This window comes from Cnephaeus nilssonii (assembly GCF_951640355.1).
Source record: "Cnephaeus nilssonii genome assembly, chromosome: 8".
Lineage (NCBI taxonomy): Eukaryota > Metazoa > Chordata > Mammalia > Chiroptera > Vespertilionidae > Cnephaeus > Cnephaeus nilssonii.
The window spans coordinates 2,061,762-2,088,485 of record NC_137079.1 but is presented as its reverse complement, the minus strand read 5'-3'; the positions used below and the strand labels follow the sequence as shown (position 1 = coordinate 2,088,485).

General features: G+C 62.2%; 1 protein-coding gene across 7 annotated transcripts in view; it reads left to right on the top strand.

The window, feature by feature from the left end:
• Positions 1-19,085, top strand: part of ARHGEF10 (Rho guanine nucleotide exchange factor 10) — a 64,337-nt gene extending 45,252 nt beyond the window's left edge. For all 7 annotated transcript variants that reach the window (XM_079779022.1, XM_079779021.1, XM_079779020.1 and 4 more), the window contains 11 exons: positions 1,591-1,706; positions 2,595-2,722; positions 2,817-2,917; positions 3,778-3,899; positions 4,653-4,739; positions 9,170-9,390; positions 10,073-10,230; positions 12,540-12,682; positions 14,816-14,990; positions 15,863-15,985; positions 17,467-19,085. In XM_079779022.1, coding sequence (XP_079635148.1) covers positions 1,591-1,706; positions 2,595-2,722; positions 2,817-2,917; positions 3,778-3,899; positions 4,653-4,739; positions 9,170-9,390; positions 10,073-10,230; positions 12,540-12,682; positions 14,816-14,990; positions 15,863-15,985; positions 17,467-17,957 — 1,865 coding nt within the window. In that variant the 3' untranslated portion in view covers positions 17,958-19,085. The remainder of the gene's footprint in view (positions 1-1,590; positions 1,707-2,594; positions 2,723-2,816; positions 2,918-3,777; positions 3,900-4,652; positions 4,740-9,169; positions 9,391-10,072; positions 10,231-12,539; positions 12,683-14,815; positions 14,991-15,862; positions 15,986-17,466) is intronic.
• The last annotated feature ends 7,639 nt before the right edge of the window (positions 19,086-26,724 follow it).

Here is a 26,724-nt window from a genome sequence, read left to right as displayed (position 1 = left end):
CAGCCTGGTCGCCCCTAACTGCCCTCCCCTGCAGGCCTGGTTGCCCCCAACTGCCCTCCCCTGCCAGCCCAGTCACCCCTAGCTGCCCTCCCCTGCAGGCCTGGTCACCCCTAACTGCCCTCCCCTGCCGGCTTGGTCGCCCCCAACTGCCCTCTCCTGCAGGCCTGGTCGCCCCTGACTTTTCTCCTCTGCAGGCCTGGTCACCCCTAACTGCCCTCCCCTGCAGGCCTAGTCACCCCCAACTGCCCTCCCCTGCCAGCTTGGTCGCCCCCAACTGCCCTCACCTGCAGGCCTGGTCGCCCCCAACTGTCCTCCCCTGCCGGTCTGGTCGCCCCTAACTGCCCTCCCCTGCAGGCCTGGTCACCCCCAACTGCTCTCCCTCCCCTGCTGGCCTGGTCGCCCCTAACTGCCCTCCCCTGCTGGCCTGATCGCTCACAACTACCCTCCCGTGCCGACCATCTTGTGGTGGCCATCTTTGACTACATGGGGCGGCCATCTTGTGTGAGGGTGTGAGGGTCAATTTGCATATTACCTGTTTATTATATAGGATAGTCTTCAGACTGTAGATTTTTTAAAATATATTTTATTGATTTTTTACAGAGAGGAAGAGAGGGGGATAGAGAGTTAGAAACATCGATGAGAGAGAAACATCAATCAGCTGCCTCTTGCACACCCCCTACTGGGGATGTGCCCGCAACCAAGGTACATGCCCTTGACCGGAATCGAACCTGGGACTCTTGAGTCCGCAGGCCAACGCTCTATCCACTGAACCAAACTGGTTTCAGCTAGACTGTAGATTTTTTAAGTTTATTTTTTAATATATATTTTTATTGATTTTAGAGAGGGAAAGAGAGACAAACATCAATGATGAGAGAGACTCATTGATCGGCTGCCTCCTGCATGTGCCACACTGGGGATCGAACCCGCAACCCTGGCATGTGCCCGGGCTGTGCATTTCCACGGAAAGTGGACAGGAGGAGGCTGTCTGTGTGCACAGGTGGCTCTGAGCTCAGGTGCCCCCGGTCTGGTCCCATGGGGTGGTTTCCGTGGTGACGGAGGTGCTGAGGTTCTGAGAGGTTTTAACCTCAGGAGTGCAAGTCCTCTGTAAATCTGAAATTAGCCTATATAATAAAAGGCGAATATGCACATCGACCAAACCGGGGAACGACTGGTCGCTATGACATGCACTGACCACCAGGGGCAGACGCTAATGCAGGAGCTGCCCCCTGATGGTCAGTGCGCTCCCACAGGGGGAGCGCCGCTCAGCCAGAAGCCGGGCTCACGGCTGGCAAGCACAGCGGTGGTGGCGGGAGCCTCTCCCGCCTCCGAGGCAGCGCTAAGGACCCCTCGGGGGATGTCCGCTGAGGGGTCCCGGACTGCGAGAGGGCACTGGCCCGGCTGAGGGACCCCCCCGTCAGTGCACGAATGTCGTGCACCGGGCCTCTAGTTTCAAAATGAAAAGAAAAGTCAGCATTTCCAAATGCCCGAAAGCGCTCACTGTTTAAACTGGAAGCGAGCGGCACTCGTCCGCGGTCTTCCTCCCGGGCAGCGGCGGCGCGGCCCAGCCCGCCTTCTGTGCGTGTTTTGCAGACAGAGTCCACGTGGGGCCCGGGCAGCTGTACCAGGACCTGCAGAACCTGCTGCACGACCTCAACGTGGTGGGGCAGATCGCGCAGCTCATCGGGGACCTGCGGGGCCACTACCAGGTGAGGGCCCGCCCGCCCGCCGTGGCGCTCTGTCTGCCTCCGGCCGGAGTCGGCCTGGGGTCGCGGGTGGTACCAGACCAGGTTGCGGTGAGACCCGAGCGGTCGTGTCTGCCCTGGTTTGGACAGGGTGGGCTGGGGCGGGGGGCGGGGGGGGGGGGACAACGTCCCTTCACAGACCCCAGGGGTGAGTTGTCATGGAAACGCCCAGCACCGCCGCGCGGCCGCCTCCCAGGCTCTCTTTCTTGTGTGACAGCCTTGCTTCCCCCCCACCCCCTCCGCCTGGTCCCATCTCACTCTAAAATGCGTTGCGTCTCCCCCAATGCTCCCCACCCCAGCCGCTCCTCAGCTAAGGGAAATAAGCTGGTCAGAGAAAGACAGTGTCACATGATCTCACTCATACGTGGAGTCTCATGAACCAAATAAACTGGTGAACAGAAAATATCCATGCACTGGCTGGTGTGGCTCAGTGGATAGAGCATTGGCCTGCGGACTGAAGGGTCCCAGGTTTGATTCTGTCAAGGGCACATGCTTGGATTGTGGGCTCTATCCCCAGTGTGGGGCGTGCAGGAGGCAGCAGATCCATGATTCTCTCTCATCGTTGATATTTTTCTCTCTCTCCCCCTCTCCCTTCCTCTCTGAATTCAATAAAAATATATTTTTAAAAAATATTCAGAGATGCACGGAACAGGCTGCGAACCTCCGAGGAAAGGCAGGGAGGGTGGGGGGTGGGAGAGAGCAATGAAGACCTCGTGTGCACATGTGCATAGCCCACAGGCTCAGGGACGGGTGAGGGCCTGCGGGGGGGTGGGGGGGGCTGGAACGGGCCAGTGGGGGGCAGAGATCAATAAAGGAAAATGAAAAAGGGAAATGCCCACGTGTCCGCCGTAGAACCTGAACCAGGCCGTGGCCCACGACTGGGCGTCCGGGCTGCAGCGGCTGGTCCTGCGGAAGGAGGAGGAGATCCGCGCCGCCGACTGCTGCCGGCTCCAGCTGCAGCTCCCGGGCAAGCAGGACAAGTGAGTGTCCCCGCCGCGGCCCGGTCACGGGGACGGCGGGCACACGGGACCCGCGGCGCTGAGGCCCCGAGACCTGAGCCCTCCGTCCCCGCAGGTCCGGGCGGCCCACCTTCTTCACGGCCGTGTTCAGCACCTTCACGCCCGCCTGCAAGGAGTCCTGGCTCAGCAGCCTGCAGATGGCCAAGCTCGCGCTGGGTAAGGGCGGGCTCCCAGACGAGGCGTGTCCGCTAGACCAGGCGTGTCCCCAGACGAGGCGTGTCCCCAGACGAGGCGTGTCCCCAGACGAGGCGTGTCCCCTAGACAAAGCGGATCCAAGCTCCCTGCTTCAGATGAAGTAGGTGCCACGTGAACAGCAGCACCGGCCCCTGCGTATGAAACGGGCGGTTGAGATGTGTCGACGTGTATTCTCATGTAATTCACACGCAGGGCGAGGCGTCTGCTGCTCAGAGCACTGGGGAGGGGGGGTGCATGTGTGGAATTCTGTCAGATGCAGCCACACCCCGACAGTGAACAATGAACAGAAAATAAAGGACAGCAGAGCCGTGGCCGTGGGGCTGTGGGGGCCGCGCTCGGCTGCCGGGAGCCGTGGCCCGGGACGGCCTGTGTCGGGCGTGCGTGGGCGCGGACGGCGACGCAGCTCCTTCCCCTGCACATGGCGGGGGGGGGGGGGTCCCCAGCCCGGGGCAGGGTGACTCGCAAACAGGAAGCTGAGCCGCTGTGTCCTCTCCTCGGATCCCGCGCTCACCCGCAGGGAAAGCTTTGGTGGGGAAATCTCATTTCTCACTCTGTCTCCGAACTGAAACGGCTCAGCTGCTTAAAAAAAATGAGCAAAGATCAGAAAACATAGCCCCGCGTGCTCCTGCGGCGAGGTCACGCCCCTCCCCCTGGGCGCGCGCCCCCACCCATCACTCACCTGCCACCCTGTGTGAAGTGGGGGGGCAGGTACGCCCCTGGAGGAGAGGGGGGTCCTGCTCCGGGAATGAGGCAGGGGGCTCCCCGTCCCCCACGCGGGGAGCCCCCTCACGCCGTCCTCGCGCCTCTCCCCAACGCCACAGAGGAGGACAACCACATGGGCTGGTTCTGCGTGGAGGACGACGGGAACCAGGTCACGAAGGACAGACACCCGCTCCTCGTGGGACACATGCCGGTGACCGTGGCCAAGCAGCAGGAGTTCAAGGTGCCGGAGGGTCTGCGTGCCGCTTGGGGTCCCTGCCCCGCTCGGGGGGTGGGGGGCTCTCGCCCCGCGGGGGGTGGAGGGTGTGGGGGACTCCTGTCCCGCTCGGGGAGTGAGGGACGAGCGGGGGGCAGAGTCCAGCGCTGAGTGCTGGGTCCCTGGTCAGCGCGGCCACTCCTGCCCTGGGGTCAGCATTAGGGCCCACGGGGATCCCCTGGTCTGAAGCTGTGCCTGCCGTGTCGTGGCACTGGGTGCTGGGGGGTGTGGAGCGGGGTGCACCCCACCCGTGGACGCTGTGCCACGCACGGCAGCATCCAGAGTCCACGTGGGCCGCGCTCCCGGTGCCGTTCTGTTCACGTCCCCCGCGTGGGCTCAGGCGTGCGTGTGTCTGCGGGAAACGGGAGACCTTATTTCTCACGCTGGTCTCCGGGACACCCACACCCGAGGCGGAGGGGTCCCTTCCCCCGGGAGAGGCGGGCGGCCGGGGAGGGGGCAGGGCCCCCCACCTCCACGCAGGAGCTGAGCCCGCCTGGCGCCAGGCCACGGCCCGTCCCAGCGGCCCTGGGTCCACGAAGAGACACGCAAGACCGGAGCGCGCACGTTGGTGTCCGCTCCCGGGCCTGCGCTCCCCCTCCCCCCGCCACGTGGGATCGCGCGGCCTGGGTCTCGGGTTCAGCTGGCTCAGCGCGGAGCCTGCCTTCGCTGAAGACCCACCCGCGCTGCCTCCGCCCGGTTAACCGCCGCCTCTCCCCTCAGATCGAGTGCGCTGTCTACAACCCCGAGCCCCACCCGGGCCGCGCCGGCCGGCCGGACCCCACAGGCGCAGCCCAGGGCTTCCTGTGGGTAAGATGCCGCCCGCGTCCACGCCCCTGGCGGGCAGGTGTGCGGTGGGAGGGACAGGAAACCGAGACCTGGGCGTGCTACGTGGAGCTGTGGCTGCCACTGTCCCGGGCCCGTGTCTAAACGTGGGCGTCATCGCGGGCCCTGGCGGGGGGCTCTCCTGGCTTCGGGGACGCTGTGGGTTCTCAGGAGGAAGATGCTTCCTCTTGTCCTTCCCTAAAGCTGCCGGTTACACTCCGCCAGAGACAGCCGGCTTCACTCACACAGACTCTCTCAGACAGAGACAGCCGGCTTCACTCACAGACTCTCTCAGACAGAGACAGCCGGCTTCACTCACACAGACTCTCAGACAGAGACAGCCGGCTTCACTCACAGACTCTCTCAGACAGAGACAGCCGGCTTCACTCACAGACTCTCTCAGACAGAGACAGCCGGCTTCACTCACAGACTCTCAGACAGAGACAGCCGGCTTCACTCACAGACCCTCTCAGACAGAGACAGCCGGCTTCACTCACAGACTCTCTCAGACAGAGACAGCCGGCTTCACTCACAGACCCTCTCAGACAGAGACAGCCGGCTTCACTCACAGACTCTCTCAGACAGAGACAGCCGGCTTCACTCACAGACCCTCTCAGACAGAGACAGCCGGCTTCACTCACAGACTCTCTCAGACAGAGACAGCCGGCTTCACTCACAGACTCTCTCAGACAGAGACAGCCGGCTTCACTCACAGACTCTCTCAGACAGAGACAGCCGGCTTCACTCACAGACTCTCTCAGACAGAGACAGCCGGCTTCACTCACAGACTCTCTCAGACAGAGACAGCCGGCTTCACTCACAGACTCTCTCAGACAGAGACAGCCGGCTTCACTCACAGACTCTCTCAGACAGAGACAGCCGGCTTCACTCACACAGACTCTCAGACAGAGACAGCCGGCTTCACTCACACAGACTCTCAGACAGAGACAGCCGGCTTCACTCACAGACTCTCAGACAGAGACAGCCGGCTTCACTCACACAGACTCTCAGACAGAGACAGCCGGCTTCACTGACACAGACTCTCAGACAGAGACAGCCGGCTTCACTCACAGACCCTCTCAGACAGAGACAGCCGGCTTCACTCACACAGACTCTCAGACAGAGACAGCCGGCTTCACTCACAGACCCTCTCAGACAGAGACAGCCGGCTTCACTCACACAGACTCTCTCAGACAGAGACAGCCAGCTTCACTCACAGACCCTCTCAGACAGAGACAGCCGGCTTCACTGACAGACTCTCTCAGACAGAGACAGCCGGCTTCACTCACAGACCCTCTCAGACAGAGACAGCCGGCTTCACTCACAGACTCTCTCAGACAGAGACAGCCGGCTTCACTCACAGACTCTCTCAGACAGAGACAGCCGGCTTCACTCACAGACTCTCAGACAGAGACAGCCGGCTTCACTCACACAGACTCTCTCAAACAGAGACAGCCGGCTTCACTCACAGACTCTCAGACAGAGACAGCCGGCTTCACTCACACAGACTCTCAGACAGAGACAGCCGGCTTCACTCACAGACTCTCTCAGACAGAGACAGCCGGCTTCACTCACAGACTCTCAGACAGAGACAGCCGGCTTCACTCACAGACTCTCAGACAGAGACAGCCGGCTTCACTCACACAGACTCTCAGACAGAGACAGCCGGCTTCACTGACAGACTCTCTCAGACAGAGACAGCCGGCTTCACTCACAGACTCTCTCAGACAGAGACAGCCGGCTTCACTCACAGACTCTCTCAGACAGAGACAGCCGGCTTCACTGACAGACTCTCTCAGACAGAGACAGCCGGCTTCACTCACAGACTCTCAGACAGAGACAGCCGGCTTCACTCACAGACTCTCAGACAGAGACAGCCGGCTTCACTCACAGACTCTCTCAGACAGAGACAGCCGGCTTCACTCACAGACTCTCTCAGACAGAGACAGCCGGCTTCACTCACACACTCTCTCAGACAGAGACAGCCGTCTTCACTCACACAGACTCTCTCAGACAGAGACAGCCGGCTTCACTCACAGACTCTCTCAGACAGAGACAGCCGGCTTCACTCACAGACTCTCTCAGACAGAGACAGCCGGCTTCACTCACAGACTCTCTCAGACAGAGACAGCCGGCTTCACTCACAGACTCTCTCAGACAGAGACAGCCGGCTTCACTCACAGACTCTCAGACAGAGACAGCCGGCTTCACTCACAGACTCTCAGACAGAGACAGCCGGCTTCACTCACAGACTCTCTCAGACAGAGACAGCCGGCTTCACTCACAGACTCTCTCAGACAGAGACAGCCGGCTTCACTCACACACTCTCTCAGACAGAGACAGCCGTCTTCACTCACACAGACTCTCTCAGACAGAGACAGCCGGCTTCACTCACAGACTCTCTCAGACAGAGACAGCCGGCTTCACTCACAGACTCTCTCAGACAGAGACAGCCGGCTTCACTCACAGACTCTCTCAGACAGAGACAGCCGGCTTCACTGACAGACTCTCAGACAGAGACAGCCGTCTTCACTCACAGACTCTCTCAGACAGAGACAGCCGGCTTCACTCACAGACTCTCTCAGACAGAGACAGCCGGCTTCACTCACAGACTCTCAGACAGAGACAGCCGGCTTCACTCACAGACTCTCTCAGACAGAGACAGCCGGCTTCACTCACAGACTCTCTCAGACAGAGACAGCCGGCTTCACTCACAGACTCTCTCAGACAGAGACAGCCGGCTTCACTCACAGACTCTCTCAGACAGAGACAGCCGGCTTCACTCACAGACTCTCTCAGACAGAGACAGCCGGCTTCACTCACAGACTCTCAGACAGAGACAGCCGGCTTCACTCACAGACTCTCTCAGACAGAGACAGCCGGCTTTACTCACAGACTCTCTCAGATCTCTCATTCGTTCGGGGGTTCAGTTGTGTGGGTCCCCCTCTCCTCTGCCCCCGCCCCCCAACCTTCCAAGTCATTGCTGGCTTTTTACTGGAAACAGCAGAAAGTGCCTTTGTGCCAGAGGAAACACTGCATGTGATTACGCCCCGGGGGCAGCGGGCGTTTCTGGTCGGTGCATGTTGAGGCGCCTGTGTCCTCCGGGCGCCGGTCCAAAAAGGCCCCGCCGCTGGAGGAAGGGACAGGCAGGCCGTCGCCTCGGGGTGTGAGGACCTTACGAGGAATTCTCCATGATCGGGGCCTGCAGCTGAGGCCTTCCCTCTCCCTCTCCTGCCCGCCCCCCCGCCCCCCGCTGTCCCCGCCCCTGGCCCCGGAGCAGGCCGGTGACCGCGCCTTTCCCAGGAAAGCCTGTGGAGCGGGAAGCCGTCTGTGACAGGAAGCACAGCGCGGGCGTCACCGCATCCCCAAACCCGCGAAAGGAAAGCCATCCGTGCAGCACAGTCCCCACCGCCCTCCCCCCCCCCCCCCCCCCCCGCCACAGCCCTCAGGAGGCCGGCTCTCTTTCCGTCCGCTCTCGTCCTAGCGAGGCCTGGCTCTGTCCACTGAAAAGCAGTGGCACTTAGGTTTACGTCGGGGAGGGCCTTGCGGGTGTCCCCGAAGGCTCTAGCGAGCGGGAGGAGGGGCCACGGGGACGGAGCAGCAGGCCAGCGTGGGCAAGGCGCGGCACCTGCCAGGGAGACGCTGCGGGCCACCTGGGGTCTGCTTACCGCTTCCCTCCCTCGTTTAAAAAATCCTTTTATTGATGTCAGAGAGGGAGGGGGGAGAGAGAGAGAGAGAGAGAGAGAGAGAGAGAGAGAGAGAGAGAGAGAAACATCCGTGATGAGAGGGAATCATGGATCGGCTGCCTCCTGCACACCCCACACTGGGGATGGAGCCCACAACCCGGGCCTGTGCCCTGACCCAGAATCAAACTGTGACCTCCTGGTTCCTAGGTCGATGCTCAGCCCGTGAGCCACACCGGCCGGGTGTTTCCCTCTCTTTTGAGCAGTTTTCCTGGCAAACAGCGGGTAAACTCGACTGAAATTTCCTAAAGTTGACATCAATCTGCTTCCTCAGACTTACGTTGTGTGTAAACATCCTTGTGTAGAGTGAGGTGTATGGTTTTCAAAGCATATGAAATATGATTTAAAAAATCAAAACTCTGTTCTTGTTATCCAAATTAAAAGAAAAATAGCCTTTTTTTAAAAATAAATCTTCATTGTTGAAAGTATTCGGTATGTCCCCCTTTCCCCATTGAGCCCCTCCAGCCCGCCCCAGCCCAGGCCTTCCCAGCCGCTTGTGGAAAAACCACCTAATTAACACGTAGAAAAGCGGGCTCTGTTAGCAGGTCCTTTAAATACAAGCGTGGCGGCTGCCGGGACCCTGGCCCTGGTCCCTGCGGGTCAGCGCCGGTCTCCGTGGGCTGTGGGTGCTTCAGGCCCGTTTCTCCCCTCCTGTCCCCCCCTCCCCCTCAGATCGGAAGCTGTACGGGCCAGATGGGCCAGATCGCCATCATCTCCTTCCACAACTCCAACCCCAAAGTCATCGAGTGCTTCAACGTGGAGTCGCGCATTCTCTGCATGGTGCACACGCCCGCGGAGCGGGGCCCCCCGCCCAGCCCCGCCCCGGAGCCCGGCACCGCGGCCGGGAGCGCGCTGGGCGTCCCCACCGTCTGCCTGGGGACCGAGGAAGGAAGGTGGGTCCCCCCTCGGTCCCAGTCCCGGCCCCGATCACAGTTTCACTGCTGGTCGTAGTCCCATCGCTGGGCCAGTGTGAGGCAGCGGTCACGCCCGTCTGTGAGGCGTGTGCGGGGAAGCGGAGGTGGTGCAGGTCCCGCGTGTGTTGGGGACAAACAGCCCCAGTCTGCGTTGTCATGGACGCCCACGGACACGCCTCCGGGAAAGCTAACGTGGCTCCTGATGCGAATTCCCAACCGACATCGGAGGGACTCGTTTCTTTGTAGCCCAATATTTCTCCTCTACCTTATTTTTTGAAAGATATTTTTATTGATTTCAGAGAGGAAGAGAGAGATAGAGAGACAGAAACATTAATGAAGAGAGAGAATAACTGATCAGCTGCCTCCTGCACGCCCCACACTGGGGATGGAGCCCACAACCCGGGCACGTGCCCTGACCGGGAATCGAACTGTGACCTCCTGGTTCATAGGTTTACGCTCAACCACTGAGCCATGCCAGCCGGGCTAAATTTCTCCTTTAAAATGCCAGAAAGAGGCCAAAGTGGTAGAGGCTAAGACACAGCTGGCGTTTCTGGAAGGAGTGAGGGTGGGCGTCCCGTGGAAAGCGGCGGCCCGGGCAGCGGCCCCGGCATGGGCTCTGTCCGCGCGGCGGGCGGGCTCACGGCTCGCCCTTCTCTTCCAGCATCTCCGTCTACAAAAGCAGCCCAGGCGCCAAGAAGGTGCGGCTGCAGCAGTTCTTCACGCCCGACAAGGCCGCGGTCCTGAGCTTGGCCTGCACGCCGCGCAGCCTGTACGCGGGCCTGGTCGATGGGGCCGTGGCCGTCTACGCGAAGGCACCAGGTGACGGGGTCACGCGGGCAGGTGGCTGCCACAGCCAATGCCACAGACGCGCACGGGGTTCAGGGGCTGGGAGTCCGAGGTCGGGCCGCTGCTGCCTGCAGAGGGCGCCCTCTCCCCGTGACTTACGGCCACCAGGGCTCTGGTCTCCTGTTCCTGTAAGGCAGCGGGGGAGCGTCTGGCCTGCGGGCCATATAAGGCCCGTGAAATCACTTGGTCTGGCCCTACCGAGGCATTGGGGTGAGTTAATTAAATGTTTGACCACATAGAGCAGCTCATTTTTAAGTTGGTCATTTTGTATGGCCTGTGAATCTATACTAATAAAAGGGTAATATGCTAATTAGTCCAACCGGACGTCTTTCGGACATCCTTCCTGACAAAGCTGGGGCCTGGGAGAAGCCGCCGTGAGTCCCAGGTGCCTGTGGCCGGCTGGGGCGAAGCCTCCTGGGGTCCCGGGTGCTGCAGCCGGCCAGAGGGAGGGAAGCCTGAGTCTGGGTGCCTGTGGCTGGCCAGAGGGAGGGAAGCCTGGGTCCCAGGTGCAGGGACCAAAGCAGAGGCAGTTAGGGGCGATCAGGCCTGCAGGGGAGCAGTTAGGGGTGATCAGGCTGGCAGGGGAGCAGTTAGGGGCAATCAGGCCTGCAGGGGAGCAATTAGGGGTGATCAGGCCTGCAGGGGAGCAGTTAGGGGCGATCAGGCTGGTAGGGGAGCAGTTAGGGGCGATCAGACCAGCAGGCAGGCAGAAGCGGTTAGGGGTGATCAGGCAGGCTGGCAGGCGAGCGGTTAGGAGCCAGCGGTCCCGGATTGCCAGAGGGATGTCCCACTACCGGTTTAGGCCCTAAACCGGTAGTTGGACATCACCTGAGGGGTCCCGGATTGGAGAGGGTGCAGGCCGGGCTGAGGGCCCCCCACCCCACACACATGCACGAATTTCATGCACTGGGCCTCTAATGTTATAAATATCCACATGGCCCTTGGCAGAACAAAGGTTCCCCCCCTGCCTGGCCAGTGTGGCTCAGTGGTTGAGTGTCAACCTAGGAACCAGGAGGTCACAGTTCGATTCCAGGTCGGTCATGCCCCAGTTTTGGGCTCCATCCCCAGCAGGAGGCAGCCAATCAATAATACTCTTTCATCGTTGCTGTTTCTATCCCTTGCTCCCTCTTCGTTCCTCTCTCTGAAATCAATAAAATATATTTTATTGAGGATGGGAGAGGGAGCGAGAGGGAGAAACATCAATGATGAGTGAGACTTGATGGGCTGCCTCCTGCACGCCCCCGACTGGGGATCGAGCCCACAACCTGGGCATGTGCCCTGATGGGGAATCGAACCCTGACCTCCTGGTTCCTAGGTCGACCCTGAACCCTGGAGCCACACCAGCCAGGCTGAAGGGATGTTTTATTGTTCTTCACGTTGTCTGTTGGCTCTCACCACGCACCCCGGGTGATGCACCTCAGCGGTGGGTGTCTGGCAGTATTTAGAAGCCAGAACACTTACTATTTCCTGGGTTTCAGCACTGAAGCAAGTTCTTCATTTTCCATGGAGATGTGTTTTCTCCCCAATAATACAGTCCATATCAAGGCATATTTTAAAATAAAAGCAGGAATGGGGGTGTTTAAACATTTGCTGAATTATTTTGGGTACAATTCCCTTTATGATGACTGAGTCACGTCATATATCTATGATTATTGTAAACTAGAGGCCCGGTGCACAAAATTCATGCACGGGTATGGTCCCTAGGCCTGGCCGGCAATCAGGGCCAATCAGGGCCAATCAGGTTCCCCACCTCCCTGCCTCCTCCTTCCCTCGCCATCGCTGGTCACCCGCCATGTTCTGCGCCGTCCGTGAACATAACAGCGCAGGTCCTAGCGAGTGATCGAACTCCCGTTCTCGCGGTCAAACTCCCAAGGGGACACTTAGTGTGTGAGGCTTTTATATACACAGATGATGGTCTTTATGGAACGCCTGTCTGCCAGGCGCTGTGCTGGGCTTTTCATCGCATTATTGTCGATTCTCACCACAGCCTGTCAGGCCGTGGCACTGTTGTCCCCCTTTTGCTGAGGAGGAAGCCGAGGCTTAGGGTGAATAACGTGTCCGGCACACACCAAGCGGCTGTGCGGGGGTGGGCACGGCCTGCTGCCCAGGTTGCCGTGACAACGGTGCCCACCGGGGAACTCGAGACCCCCAGAGCCCGCCTGAGCCGCGGGCCGCAGCGGACACTAGGCTCTCTGCTCTTTGGGATCGTCCGGACCCTTCCCCCAGCCCTGCGCACGGCTCGCTGCACATGAGTGAAATTAACAGAAGTGCTTCCTCTTCAGACGGATCCTGGGACCCGGAGCCTCGGAAGGTGGTAAAACTGGGCGTGCTGCCGGTCCGGAGCCTGCTGATGGCGGAGGACACGCTGTGGGCCGCCTCGGGAGGCCAGGTCTCCGTCATCAGCGCGGAGACGCACGCCGTGGAGGTGAGTGGTTGGGCGTGGCGGTGCCGAGGGGGGGCGGTGCCCCCAGGATGGCCCCGGCCCCCATCACCTCCCAGGGCTGGAGGTCGGGCCTCCCTCCCGCAGCAGCGCCTCGCCCTGCCGGAAGCTCAGAGAAAACTCCTCCCGATTCCTCCGGAGGAGGATTGCCCAGGAAGCTCCACAACCCTGGTCTGGCCACTCACCCTGAGCAGTTGCTCGCCGTTTCCTGTAAAGACTGCGTTCAGTGAGAACGTAATAGTCTTCAGGGTCCTGTGGGAGGTTAGCTTTCGATGGAAGTGGTGGTGTTGTTTTTTAAACCCTCAGCTAAGGATATTTTCCCAGTGATTTTTGGAGAGAGGAGAGGGAGAGAGACAGTGAAAAACATCGATTTGAGAGAGACACATCAACTGGTTGCTTCCTGCCCATTCCCCAACCGGGGACCGGGGATCCAGCCCACAACGGAGGTACATGCCCTTGACTGGGCATAACCGGAGACCCCATGCTCCATGGGCCGACGCTCTAACCACTGAGCAACCTGGCCAGGGCGGAAGTGGCGTTCCGAGCTGTGGGATGAATGGATTCTTCAGCCAAGGATGGGGACACGGTCGCCGTGTGGGAAGGGCATTGTGCCAGGCCCCAGCCCCGTTCTCCTAAACACGCCCGGTGAACGCGGTGCTGAGACAGAAACGGAGCATTCCGTGTCAGAGTGGGAGAAGGGTGTTACCACCGGGAATCCGGGAGGCGTCCCAGGGACAGTCCGTGCCGAGGAGCTGCCAGAAGAAAGGGAGCAATTCGCCGGGTAGTTTTGGAAGCTTTTCCACATCTGCTATGCGTGTGCATCACCATTTTTATAATTTAAAGATTGGGGAAATACATGCCCGTGTGCTGCCTCTGGGGCTGGGAGCGGATGTTCGCAGTAGAGACGTCTTACTGAGCGGTAGAAAGAGAAACGCGTTAACAGACCTGATCACCGAGGCCCAGTGACCTTGGCTGAGCCGTTCAGCTGGGCCTCAGTGATCAGGTCTGTCCCATGGGGATAAACCTGCCTTCTCAGGTTGTTTTGTGGGTTAAGGGAGATTTTTTAGGCAGCCCCCTGGCGTGGCCGTTATTTATTAGTGCAGTAAGTTATTATTTGAAGAAATATAATTTACAAGAGCCAGAAAGAACATTTTCAGTCTGAACGTGGGTTTCTTCTCACAGAGAAGGAATAACAACACAACAATCTTCCTTTAAAACATTTCTGCAGAAACAGTGTGTTGATTTTTTCCCACAATTTATACCAAACCACTGAACGAGGGTTTCCATAGCGCCCAGCACGCGTTCCCAGGCCGACGTAACGTTAGTGTGGCCTCGTTATAATCAAACATCATTTCCAGTGTTCCAAAGGCGACCTGGCTGTGCATCCGGGAGACTCAGAAGTAATATATTTGATGTAAATAAAAGTCCCCTTTCTGTGCATTTTTAGCTCCAAAATGAGTAAGTGCGTTTATAGAGAGAGAAGTAGAAATCTGCTTTCTTAAAAAAGAAGGGAAGGAAGGAGGGAGGGAGGGAGCGGGGGGGCGGGGGGAGGAAGGAAGGGAGGGAGGGGTTGAGTCCCTGCTGTGCAGGAAAAGCAGGGAGAGGTGGGCACAGCTCGGCAGACCTCCCCTCCAGATGCGTCTCCACCTGGGATGGCGGGGAGGGGGGGGGGCGGGGGCGCTAGAGGAACGTTCCGGAATGTGCTCTGTGGGGTGGGAGCGGAGTGGGCGTGGGCTGAGCGGGTGCGAGGGGCCAGGTGCTGTTGGAAGGAGCCGGAGGCTTAAATGTCTTCACGTGACTTGCCAGCGCCGTAGGGGTTGGTGCGTCACAGGTGGGGGTGCAGGTGCGGCCGGCTCTGTCCCCCATCTTCGGCAGCACTGAGCGCGCCACCCCAGGGGCTGGGCCCTCGGGTTATCCGAGCCCAAGGGGTGGGTGGGACACTCCCAAGCCCCGCGCTCAGCAGGTTGTACAAACCTGAAGACGCAGCCGCAGCCCCGCCGACACGTGTGGACGCCGCAGGCAGGTCGGCTGCAGGACCCGGAGCTCCAGGCGGGTCAGAGGCGGGTTTCCGCCTGGCCCCGCCCGCGATGCCCGCCCACACCTCTCCCTGCCCCGCAGAGCCAGCTGGAGGCGCACCAGGAGGAGGGCATGGTGGTCTCGCACATGGCCGTCGCTGGCGTGGGGATTTGGATCGCCTTCACCGCCGGGTCCACGCTGCGCCTGTTCCACACGGAGACCCTCAAACACCTCCAGGACATCAACATCGCCACCCCGGTCCACCACCTGTTACCAGGTGCTGGGGGAGGCGGGTCCCGCAGGCGGAGGGGTGATGGAGACGGGGTGGGGGCGGTCGGGGGCCGGGGCCGGGGCGTGCGTGGAGATGGGAGCGGTGTGGAGAGGAGGGGTGGGGGGCGGAGCTGGGCTCAGCCTGTCTCAGTTTCGCGTGGGCCCCGTCCTGTCAGGGCAAGGACCCTGCGTTTGCCAGCGGCTCTCTGGATTGGTGAGAACCCGATTCCAGTGCGGACTGTGTAGCCACCGATCCAGAGGGCCGGCTCTCAGCATTAACTCCACGGGCTGGGCCCCGGGCAGGGCCTGCAGCTGGAGCCAGAGGAGGGGGACTCCCTGGGCGGACCCTCGGGGTCACAGGCAGCACCTCCCTCCCTGGGCATGCGTGAATGTGCATGCGTGTGAGCCCACATGCGGGTATGCGTTCATATGTGTATGCGTTCATATGTGTCTGAGTGTATGTGTGCCACATGCATGTGTGTGTATGTGCACATCTACATGCATATGTGTGTACACAGGGGTATGCATGTGTGCCTTGTACAAGTGCACATACATGTGTGTGTGTATGCCTCAGGACTCCTTGCTTTACTAACAGAGTACATGGGTGCAGAGATGACCTGTGGCATTTGCTTCGCCTCGGAGGGTGCCAGCCCGAGCGAGGCGGAGCGGGCGGGGGCGCAGCGGGCTCTGCGGAGGGGCTGCCCGGACACGCTCCCAGGGTCGGGCCTGTCTTTCTCGTCCCGTGGACGGGGTGCAGGGTGGTCAGAGCTCCCTCACGGTGCTCCCTGGAGGCTTGCTGTGGACGTGGCTCTGGGGCCAGGTCCGTCCCAGCTCAGACAGCACGCCTGGCCGCCCGGCCGCCCCTCTCCGTCCCCGCAGGGCACCAGCGGCTGTCCGTGACCAGCCTGCTCGTCGGCCACGGCTTGCTGATGGTGGGCACCAGCCTGGGGCTCGTGGTGGCCCTGCCCGTCCCTCGTCTGCAGGGCATCCCCAAAGTGACAGGTGAGCAGACACGCCCCCGCCTCCTGCCGGCTCACCGCGCTGGCCGGCCCGCCTCCTCGTCCGGCCGCTGCTGCGCCACGTCACGTGCGGGGTTTAGTGTGCGTGGAGGCTGTGCGTGCATTCCAAACCTTTTGTCCTTCCGTCCTGCCGTGCGAAGGAGCACGTGCTGTAATGTGCCGTGTTTAGAACATGCAGGGTTGTTACACAGTGTGCCTGTGTTGCCAGGTTACACGTTTCCCTGGCGGCCTGGTTTCTGAGCTGCGTCCTTGTCCCGCGTGTGACTGGTCCACGCCCAGTGCTGGGCAGTGGCCTGGGCTCCACGCCTCATGGTGGCTGCTCGGTCGTCCCCGGGTCCTGGGTCAGGGCACAGCTCCCCGGGGTGGGGGGGTGTCGGGCGTGGCGTCGCGGTGAGGAGGGAACAAGCCGCTCCCTCAGTCACCAGGTGAGGCTCAGGTGCCTCCCGGGTGGTCAGGTCCCTCCCCGGCCCCCCTCCGCGGCCCTGCGGCTGCGGGCTCTGAATTTCCCAGCTGTCCCTCAAGGAGAGGCAGCTGACCACGGCCACGGACCTGTAATTAGTCGTCAGCTTGGCCAACGTGGGACACGGGGGCGGGGAGGGGGGCCCGCAGACCCGTCTCAGCCAGAGGCACGTGGTGGGCAGGGACGCGCGTCCTGGGCCAGGCCTCCTCCCCCGGGAAGCCCTCCCGGACTGGCCTTGGGGAGTCGGCGTGCAGGCCCCGGGTTTCAGGGAAAGGCCTGAAACGTGAATCTCATCACGTGTTAAGTGAAAAGCCCTCCCAGAATTAAAGCCATAGAGTTAGCCTGCCCTCCACCTCAAAGCCTTTCTGTAATGAAAAACGGCAGGAAGTTTGGGCATCTTGTTCCTAACGCTGACACATTTCAGATGCATAGTTTTTCCATCAAGACTTAGGGAAATTATGTTTTCTTAGAGCACGGGGAAATGACTGTTTTATTGCTTTAAAAGCACCATCTCGGCCCGGCCTGGCCAGCGTGGCTCAGTGGTTGAGCACCGACCCATGAACCAAGAGGTCACAGGTTTGATTCCCGGCCAGGGCACATGCCCGGGTTGTGGGCTCGATCCCCATAGGGGGTGTGCAGGAGGCAGCTGATTGATGATTCTCATTATCGTTGTTTCTCTCTTTCTCCCTCTCCCTTGCTCTCTCTCTCTAAAATAAAAAAATAAAAGCACGAGATACTAGAACTGAATACTGTTGACAAAACCCAACACCGTGTTCCCGGCCACCATTTTGAAAGCTTTCTTTGTATTGACTTAAAGCCCTCGAGGACATCACCTCGGAGCTATTTTAACTTTAACTGTCGCTCAGGTCGCAGGCGTCTGTGCAGGACGTTGTCAGGGGGACGCAGACAGTGGGGTGGGCCCCGGAGACGGTGGGGTGGGCCCCGGAGACGGTGGGGTGGGCCCCGGCTTCTGCCCCGGCCACAGCTGAGCCCTCTCCCCGCAGGGCGGGGCATGGTCTCCTACCACGCACACCACGGGCCCGTCAAGTTCCTGGTCATGGCCGCCGCGCCCAGCGCCGACAGGGACAAGCCCGGGGACAGCCCGCCGCCGGGCCCGGAGCCGCAGGAGGAAGACCGGAAGGATGCCGCCCCCAGCGAGCGCGCCGGGCCCTGCCCCAGCCCGAGCCCGGGCGGCCCCGACGCCGCCGTGTGGCTGGGGGGTTCGCTGGGCTCCGGGACGCACAGGAGCGAGCTGTCGGGGTCGTCGGGGTCCCTGGAGCCCCGGCCCGAGGACAGCACCCTCCAGGACCTCCTGCGGCACCCCAGCACCCTGCCGGGCGGAGGGCGCCGCGCCCGGAGGGCCAGGGTCAGCTCGGTGCTGGTGGCGTGCGGGGGCCAGGGCCACCGGCGGGTGGGCAGGCGGCCCCGGCAGCAGCGGCCCGAGGAGCTGGCCTCCTCCGTCATGGTCTGGCAGATCCCCCTGCTGCACGTGTGACACGGGACGGCCCGTCTGCGCCCCGGGACCACTAAACAGCTTCGGGGAGAAACGTGCAATATCGTGGGGGCGGCGTCCCCGGCCTCCTTCCTGCGGAGAACCGGACCAACGCGGGAAGGCAGGAGACTGGGGGCTCCCCGCGCTCCCCGCCACCACCCGCCCGCCAGCGCCACCCTCCACCCCTTCCCATCCCGTGGCTGAGGGGCCGGGCGAGCTGAGCACCGGGAACGCGCGGATCCGCGGAGCGGGGACTGACTCGGCCTCACCACGCCTTCCGGCCAGAGCCGCTGTTTATTTATATCGTGTGTCTTCGTGCCCGGGCGGGACCTGTGACGGTGACGAAAGCCGGGGCGGGGGCGGGGGGGTGTCACTGGCTTTCCGACGTGAGCTGGGTTTCCCGAAGGGGCATCATGTGCCCGTTGTATGTTTTAACGAAGTCGTGTTTTTATATTGCATTTTTTCCATTGAAATTAACAGCTAAATCTTAGTGAATGTATTACCTGAAACGCTGCATAGATAATGTTTGCTTTGGACCAAAATGCGCGATGCCTGTCCACATTCAGAGTCCAGCGTCCGTGGCCCGTCTCACAGGCAGGAGCGGGGACCCCCCCTACCCCCTGCTGGAGGGCGCCCTCCGTCTCGCAGGAGACGCGCAAACAAAGCTCCTGGGCTCCTTGAAGCTGTGTCCGCGCCCGTCGGCCCGACACACTGTTGCTGAGGGTGCGCCATTGCCGGGGCGGACGGCCCTGAGGGGGATCCCCACCCCCGATCCCAGGGCCTGGCGTCCCTCAGGTTCCCCCCCTCAGGTTCGCCCGGCCGCCTGCAGCTAGCGGGGAGCCGGTGCGAGAAGCAGGTGCAGCCGCTGTGCTCGGGGTGAACTCGCGCATCAGCACGCGCTCCACGCACCGGATGATGAAAACACGGAGGTCCCCTCCCTCCCCCCCCCCCGAAACAGCTCCCTCAGCACCTACAGGGACCGATCACTAATGTTGTGACTCAGCCACGTGTTCCCCAAGGGGCTTGCCTCGCCCCGGACGGTAACTTGCCGCAGGCTGTCTTACCCGGTTGGCTGCTAGCTCATTTCATAAATAAAGTTTTTTTATTTAAAAACACAACGTTGTGCATTGCCTTTCCCCCGTCACACACAGAGGGGCGATTCCACTGGAGCGGAAGGGGTCGGGTCCTTTCAGTCAGCCTCCCTCGCCGGCCGGGAGTCGGGGAAATGCAGGCGGTCGCGGGCACACGTGCTCCGAATCGGAAGCAGGAGCCGGGCCGTGGGGAGGCCGTGTCTGCGGCAGCTTTGTTCCCAGCCGCCTGGAGAAGCGCGGGCTGCATGTCAAACAGGGCGAGGTCTCCGGAGGGCACGAGCCCTGATGAGATGGGGCGTTTCCGGGGGCCCCTGGCGCCCGCAGCCTCGCAGACGCCTTCAGTTAGTGCGGGGCTCGGAAGGCGTGCTGGCGGCATCGATGCCTCAGTAACGCATTCCTTATTTTCTTAGTAAATAAATCTTCGTTGTTGAAAGCATTACACATGTCCCTTTTCCCCCATTGACCCCCTCCAGCCCGCTCCCCTGGCCCAGGCCCTCACCGCCCCTGTGTGTGTCCCTGGCCTGCATCTCTGCTCCAAGGTCCTCGGCTGATCACCTGCCTCCCGGCCTCCCTCCGAGGTTCCACGCTCTCTTCCTTGCTTCCTTGGATCCACTCCGCTCCTCAGTTCGTTTTGTTTCAAGCACCAGGTTTCTCACGCTAAGTGGGTGAGAACCAGGAACCTCCCTGCCGGGCGCGGCGGCCTGCGTTCAGGAGCCGCCAACGGTCCCTGCGCTCGGGGGCCGGGAGTCCCGCCCGCTCCGCGCCACCAGCAGTCCCTCCGGCTGTCACATCCCTCCATCACCCGCCGCCTCGCAGAGCCGGGCTCCCCCGGGGCAGTGAGAGCCACAGCGGCCGGCCGGGGCCTCGTTCACGCCTCTGCCCGGCGGCTCCCAGACCTGACCGTCCACCGAGGAGGCCCGTCGCTGTGACCTGGTCGCGGGTTCCGTTCTGTGCTGGGCAAGGCCAGGCCCGCTCTGCCCTCACCCCCCACCCAGGTCCGAGCAGCGGGTCCACGGGGGTCCTGCTTCCCTCCCCCTTTCAGACTCCGGAGGGCCTTCCGTGGGGCTGGCCCCGGCGCCCGGGCAGCAGCCTGCACAGGTGACGGCAAAGCCACAGGCGCGGTGAGTGTGGGGCGGAGCGCGGACTGAATGTGCCCCCCAAACTCAGGTGTTCAATCTTAACCCCAAGGGCACGGTGTCAGGAGGCGGGGCCTGTGGGGGTGATGAGCATGAATCCCATCAGTGTCCTTACAAACCCCGGAGCTCCAGCCCCTCCGCCAGGTGAGGTCACAGCTCACCCTCACCCACCCCCAGTCTGCTGCCTGGGTCCGGACTTCCGGCCTCCAAGGGCGAAGGGAGGCTGCCACCGACTGTCCCCAGCTCCCTGCCGGATGGGTGCTTCCCTGCTCTGAACCTTCTTTCTCCCTCGCTCCCCCCTCCCTCCCCCTCCCTCCCCCTCCCTCCCCCCTCCCTCCCTCCCTCCCTCCCTCCCTGGCCACCTGGACTGCACTTCTGCGGAAAGGGAGCACCTGAGGCTCTGCCCAGGCCCCTGTCTAGCAGCGGTTGCCAAGGGGGTCCGTGAGGTCTGAAAGGTTGGCGACCTCTGGTCTAGGGCACCTGGGCCCAGGCAGGAGGGTCCCCCGGGCCTTGAGGGGGGCAGGTCATGTCTGAGCTGAGGCTTGCAATGTAAGGATAGCATGAGGAGAGGTGTTCCACGCCCCACACATGCACACACACCCACACACAGTGCACACATGCGCACGCACGCCCACACACGGTACGTACTCATATGCACACACAGCTACACACATGAGCACCACACACACTCACATATGTATATACATGCACACGTCACACACACAGAGACTAACATGCACACACATGGACTCACATGCACACACATGCACATGTCTCTCACACACATGCGCACATGCCCCCAGGCTCCCTGCCCTCCCTGCAGGGCTGTTGGGAGCTGTTTACTGGGCGGAAAGGCAGGGGACAGCTGGCAGGCCCCGGGACTCTCTCCAAGGAGCGCGGGCAGAATTAACCCTGGAGATGCAGGTCAGACTCCTGGTACCTGACGGCTCTGTTGGGTGAAGGCCCCGGCGTATCTCTGCAGCCTCCTGATGGGGCTGAGAATGCCCCCCGGACCCTGAGGTGGGGTCACAGGCCTCCCGCTGCCCAGGCCTGGACCCGGTGCCCCTCCGCCTGCCCCTAAGGAGGGTGTGCAGTGGGCAGGACACGGCTCCCCGGTCCTTGTCCCTGTGACTGAAGGGGACGGAGCGCCGGGCGGGGGACAGTGGTCGGAGCGGCCCCACAGCCGCCTGGGAAGGACGGGAAGGCGCCTCCGCAGGCTTCTCAGGGCAGCAGCCCCCCAAGTCACAGATGAGGCTGAGTCGGGGGGTCTTGCCCACGGTGACCGCCAGGGAGTGGCAGACGCTGAGAGCTGGGGTGTCCCTGGGAGGCACTGAGGCAGGTGCCGCGGCTGAGCCTCTGGTCAGGGGTGCGGACCGTCTGTGACCGAGCCGGCGGGGACCTGGGGCAGCCCGCGTCCATCGGCAGAACCTGCCAGAATCAGGGGGACAGGCTGGGATCCCCGGGGAGGAGGGCTGAGATGGGACCCTGTGCCGGCAGCTGGGGGCTGGGCTGGGGCCAAAGTGAACACAGACATGGGGACCTCATGCCCCTCACACTGCTCCTGCGGCTCCGTTCAAGCAGCAGGGACAACGCGGGGGGGGGGGGGGGGGGGAGGGGGGAGGGGGGGTGCTGGCAGGAAAAGCCGCACCAGATGGCCTGCGCCCGAGGCCTGGCGGCCGCCTCCTGAGGGCACCAGAGATCCACCTCCTGCCCAGGAGGCTGTGTGGTGGCTGAAGGCCGGAGCCCCGAGTGTGGGGCGTGTGTGGGAGGCGGGTGGGCGAGCGGAGATGGAGAGCCATGTGCCCGCTCCGTCCGTCCCGCCTCCTGCTGTCCCTGGTTCCCGGACAGCCGTGAGGGGACCTGGGCGAGGAGTGAGGCCGCGGACACACTGCGCGGGGCGGTCAGGTAAGCAATGAGGACGCACCCCAGTCACTGCTCTTTCGTTTCTTGTTTTATTGGGTTTGGGGTTTGGTGCTGACGTATGGGATCCTGCTCTGTCTAGCGGTGGTTGTCACCCGGGCAGTTGTCACTCCGGGAGGGGACACTTCCGATGCCGGGGGCATGGCCGGTATCACTGCCGGTGAGTCCAGGAGCATGGAGGGTGGGCGGGGATGGAGGGGACATTTCCGATGCCAGGGACATGGCCGGTGTCGCTGCCGGTGAGTCCAGGAGCATGGAGGGTGGCCGGGGATGGAGGGGACATTTCTGATGCCGGGGACATGGCCGGTGTCGCTGCCGGTGAGTCCAGGAGCATGGAGGGTGGCCGGGGATGCTGGCACGGCAGCCCCAGGTGTCAGCCGAGGCAGGAACCCCGCTCCTTGTCATGGGGCCCCCTCCTCCCCCCACCCCGGGAGATCCAGCTGCTGGCCCTGCCGGGTGGAGCCAGGGTCCCCGCTCCTCCCGGGCGTCCTGGGTCATGCCAAGTGCGACGCCCCAGAACACCTGCGCGTGGTTCTTGGATTCCAGGGAACAACAGGAGGACTGACTGGAAACACGGCGGCCTGGCTGGGGGCTCCGGGGACAGCGGCGGCCCGCGGACCGGAAGTGGTCTGCACGTGGCACCAAACTAAGGGGCTTGAGCTGAGACGAGGGTCCTGGACTATCGGGGCGGCCGGGGGCCCCTGGGTCCTGAGCCGAGGGGGATGTCTGCCCCGGAGAACAGGGGTACAGGGTCAGGAGCAGGGTCCCCGAGGCTGGGCCTCCCCGACGGAGCGTCCACCCACGGGTGATGTCGGCATCGAGCCAGAGAGCGGGCAGGGACCTTGTCGGGGAGAACGTGGAGGCAGCCAGCAGGCCGGACGCAGCTCAGCCCGTTCACAAACATTTCCCCCCAAAACCCCTAATTTTTCTGAAGTGCATCCCTAACTCCACAGTGACACACTGGAAAGACCGAGGGTGGGTGTTCCAACAGCACCACCGTGTGCCGTGTCCCTGCGTGGCCGTGTCCCTGCGTGGCCGTGTCCCTGTGTGGCCGTGTTCCTATGTGGCCATGTCCCTGTGTGGCCGTGTCCCTGTGTGGCCATGTCCCTGTGTGGCCATGTCCCTGTGTGGCCATGTCCCTGTGTGGCTGTGGTCCCTGTGTGGCCGTGTTCCTATGTGGCCATGTCCCTGTGTGGCCGTGTCCCTGTGTGGCCATGTCCCTATGTGGCCATGTCCCTGTGTGGCCGTGTCCCTGTGTGGCCATGTCCCTGTGTGGCTGTGGTCCCTGTGTGGCCGTGTTCCTATGTGGCCATGTCTCTGCGTGGCCATACCACAGGGATTTCTCAAGGATGAGCAGCTGCTGTGTCCCCTGGTGGGACGGGCGTCCGTGGAGCCAGCTCCCTGAGGCCCTGCCACCTGGCCAGCCCTGCCCTGAGACCACAGAGGGAGTGTAAGGCTGTGAAACGTAACGCCATGGCCAGGGCTGTGTCTTCTGTTTGTTTAAGCTTTTCATTTGGCCAGCAAGTCGCTTTCATGGACTGAAAATAAGAAAACAGTTCACTGATCACAGCAGGTGGTTTGGGAAGGACTGCTCACACGGAAAAGATTCACAGGGATTTGCTGGGGCGGCCGTGACCGAGGCCATGGGGGAGGGGCGGCCATGACTGAGGCCACGGGGCGATTCAGACAGCAGGACATCACCTCTCACAGCTGGAGGCCGTGGGTCGGAGGTCAGGGTGTGGGCAGGCGGCTGCTCTGAAGGCTCTGGAGACTCCCGGCTCTGCTGTTGGCTGGCTCCTCGCTGTCCTTGGCTTGTGGCCCCGTCTGTGGCCCGGCTCCGTCATCACGTGGCTCATCCTGTGTGTGTCTGTGCCTGACTCTCCTCTTCTTAGGAGGACACGGCCCCACAGAACCAGGGCCCCCTTGCCAACCGCCTGATCACGAATACAGACCCGTCTCCACCAGGGCACACCCTGCGGTCGGGGTAGGGCCCAGCATGTCTCTCTGGAGGGGACACGTCCACTCACAGGACCTGGAACTGGAGCGGCTCTGTGGAAAAGGCCCTTGTGTATTCACACGGCTGAGGGTTTGCTATTGAGAACGGCGATGGAAATAGTTTAAAAACCATCACATGCTCATTTTTATTTCTTTTCAAAGAAGGTTTGTTAGAACCAACACTCATAACCCTAACGGCCACGTGGTGGTTGTGAGTTTGCCCCATTGATAAGCACGTGTTGGCTCCCGGTAGCTTCGGGCCACGAAGGCCAGTGCTCAGCACCAGGCGCCCACGGGGGATGCGAGAAGGGACCATGGGAGGCGCCACGCGGTCCACCGAGTCCGAAACCACTGAGCACGCGTGCCGCATCGCAGCGCGGGGCGGGGCTCCGGGCTGCAGGAGGTCCCTTTCGCATCTTCAGATAGGACCCCGGGGCCTGGTCCGCGCCCGGGGACTTGGCAGGGACCCACGGGCACACAGGGCCAGCCACGCCCCGGGGCGCAGGGGGCGCAGGCTGTCCCTGCATGGGGCTCGCAGCCCCCGGCCTGCAGGACATTTGGGACAGCTCCGAGTGAGGGGAGACCCTCAGGGTATTGGGAGCAGCTCACAGAAGAGGCAAGTGCACCCCCGTTCCCCCCCGCAGGAGTGAGCCGTGGGGAAGGCAGCTCTCCTTCCTCAGACAGAGACAGCTTTAAAGGCAACGGCGGCTGTTGTGTCCGTGCAGCTCACAGACGTTGTCACGCATGTTTCATGCCGGGAGGCTCAGCGTGCTTTGTAGCCATTGGGTCCACTCCCGACAGCTACTGGGATTCACCGGCTGCTTTTTGGAAGGCGGATGGCGGTGGGGTGGGGGAGGGTGAGGAAGGGGGGCCGGGAACTCCGTGGGCCATTGAAGGCTTCGGGAAGTCATCTAGGCTTTGGCATCAGGACACACTGCTTTGTGTCTGTCCCCACAGGCTCAGAACCGGCCCGGGACTGACAGCCGCCTCCCTCGGGGCGCCTGGGCGCTGGGCGGGCCGTGGTATCTGCGTGCGGAGGTACGTCCCCCGAGGGGCAGTGGCAGGATCAGACCTGAGACGGGGAGTCCTGCTCTCGGGTGGGGCCCCCACGCTGTACGTGCAGTGCACGCACCACCTCGGTCCCCACGGGAGGTCCCCCCCCCCACCATTTTCAGAAGAGAATGGTGGGGCACAGAGAGGATAACTGTCCTCAAGTCACAGACTTGCAAATGGTGACACTGGGGTTTGACACCCCCCCTGTGGAGTCCCAACGCGGGCTCTCTCCACTCCTCCCCGCTGCCCGGGTTCGTGGGCCCGGAACCCGGCACTGGACTGTGGTGTTTGGGGCGCACACATCCCACCCAGCACAGCCCTGTGAGCGGTTTCGTTGGCCGGAACAGGTTGCTCGGGGATATATTTGTGCACGTCTTCAAGTCTACAGTCTGCAGGCGGAGACTGGAAATAGTGACGTGTCGTTACTGCTGAAATGCTCGTGAAGCGGGTTATCTGACCTTTGGGGTGAGCCCTCCTCCTCCTTCACGTGATCCCCCGTTCTGTTTGGGGGGCTCCAGAGGCTGCTGTAGACCCCGGGGCTAATGAAGTCGTGGAACGCCCCTCTGCGTTTCCCCCGACGGTGCCGGGCGCAGCGCACTCTAACGGCAGGCGGGATCCCCACACGCCGGACTGACGGCACGGTTGGTGCAGGGGTTTAAGTTAACTCGCTTAGTGTGTTCTTTCTGACCATAAGCAGTTACTGAGAACCTAGTGTGTGCCAAGCATGGTAACCCCAGTGGCAGGAAGAGTTAAATGTGCCCGATCCCCCGATCCCCCCCGATCGCCGGAGGCACGCAGAGAGGTACAGAGGTCAGGCCAGGCCGGCCAGCACGAGGAGGGGCACAGCCCCGTGGCCTGGGGCTCCCCTGCAGAGGCAGGTGAGGGGGCCCGAGGGAGCCTGAGGCTGTGGGTCCCCCCAAGGTTGCTCTTCAAAAACATGGGGGGGGGGGGAGGGGAAAGACCTGGCTGGGGAAATGACTATTTATTTTTGAATACATTTTTATTGATTTCAGAGAGGAAGGGAGGAGGAGGGATAGAAGCATCAATGATGAGAGAGAACGGTGATCAGCTGCCTCCTGCAGGCCCCTCCTGGGGAGGGAGGCTGCGACCCTGGCATGCGTCCTGCTGGCCAGGGATCAAACCTGAAACCCAGAGGGGGCCCTGGCAAGAGGCTCTGAACCACGAATTTGTCAACAACGCCTCTTCCCTGCTAGTTAGACAATAGGGTATGAACACGGAATCCCACAGTTTCGGGGTTCCTAGGGGAGGTGGGTGGACTTGGAAGAGAGAGGCCGTGGGCAAGGCCTTCCGCTCCTCCGCGTGGGGGTTCACACGCCCCATTCCCCAGGGGAGAGGGTCCTGGGCGCAGGGGACGCGCCTCCCGTGCGCGCGCTCCTGCCTGGAGCCCCCTTCCCGCGGGAGCCGGCGCCCAGGAGGCTCAGAGCGCGGCCACCCCCTCCCCGGCCACCCCTCCTCGGCCGGCCCCCGCCCCCCGCCCGCGCCGGCCCCCGCCCCCGGCCCCCGGCCCCCACCCCCGCCCCCACTCCCGGCCCCCGCCCGCGCCGGCGCGCTCCA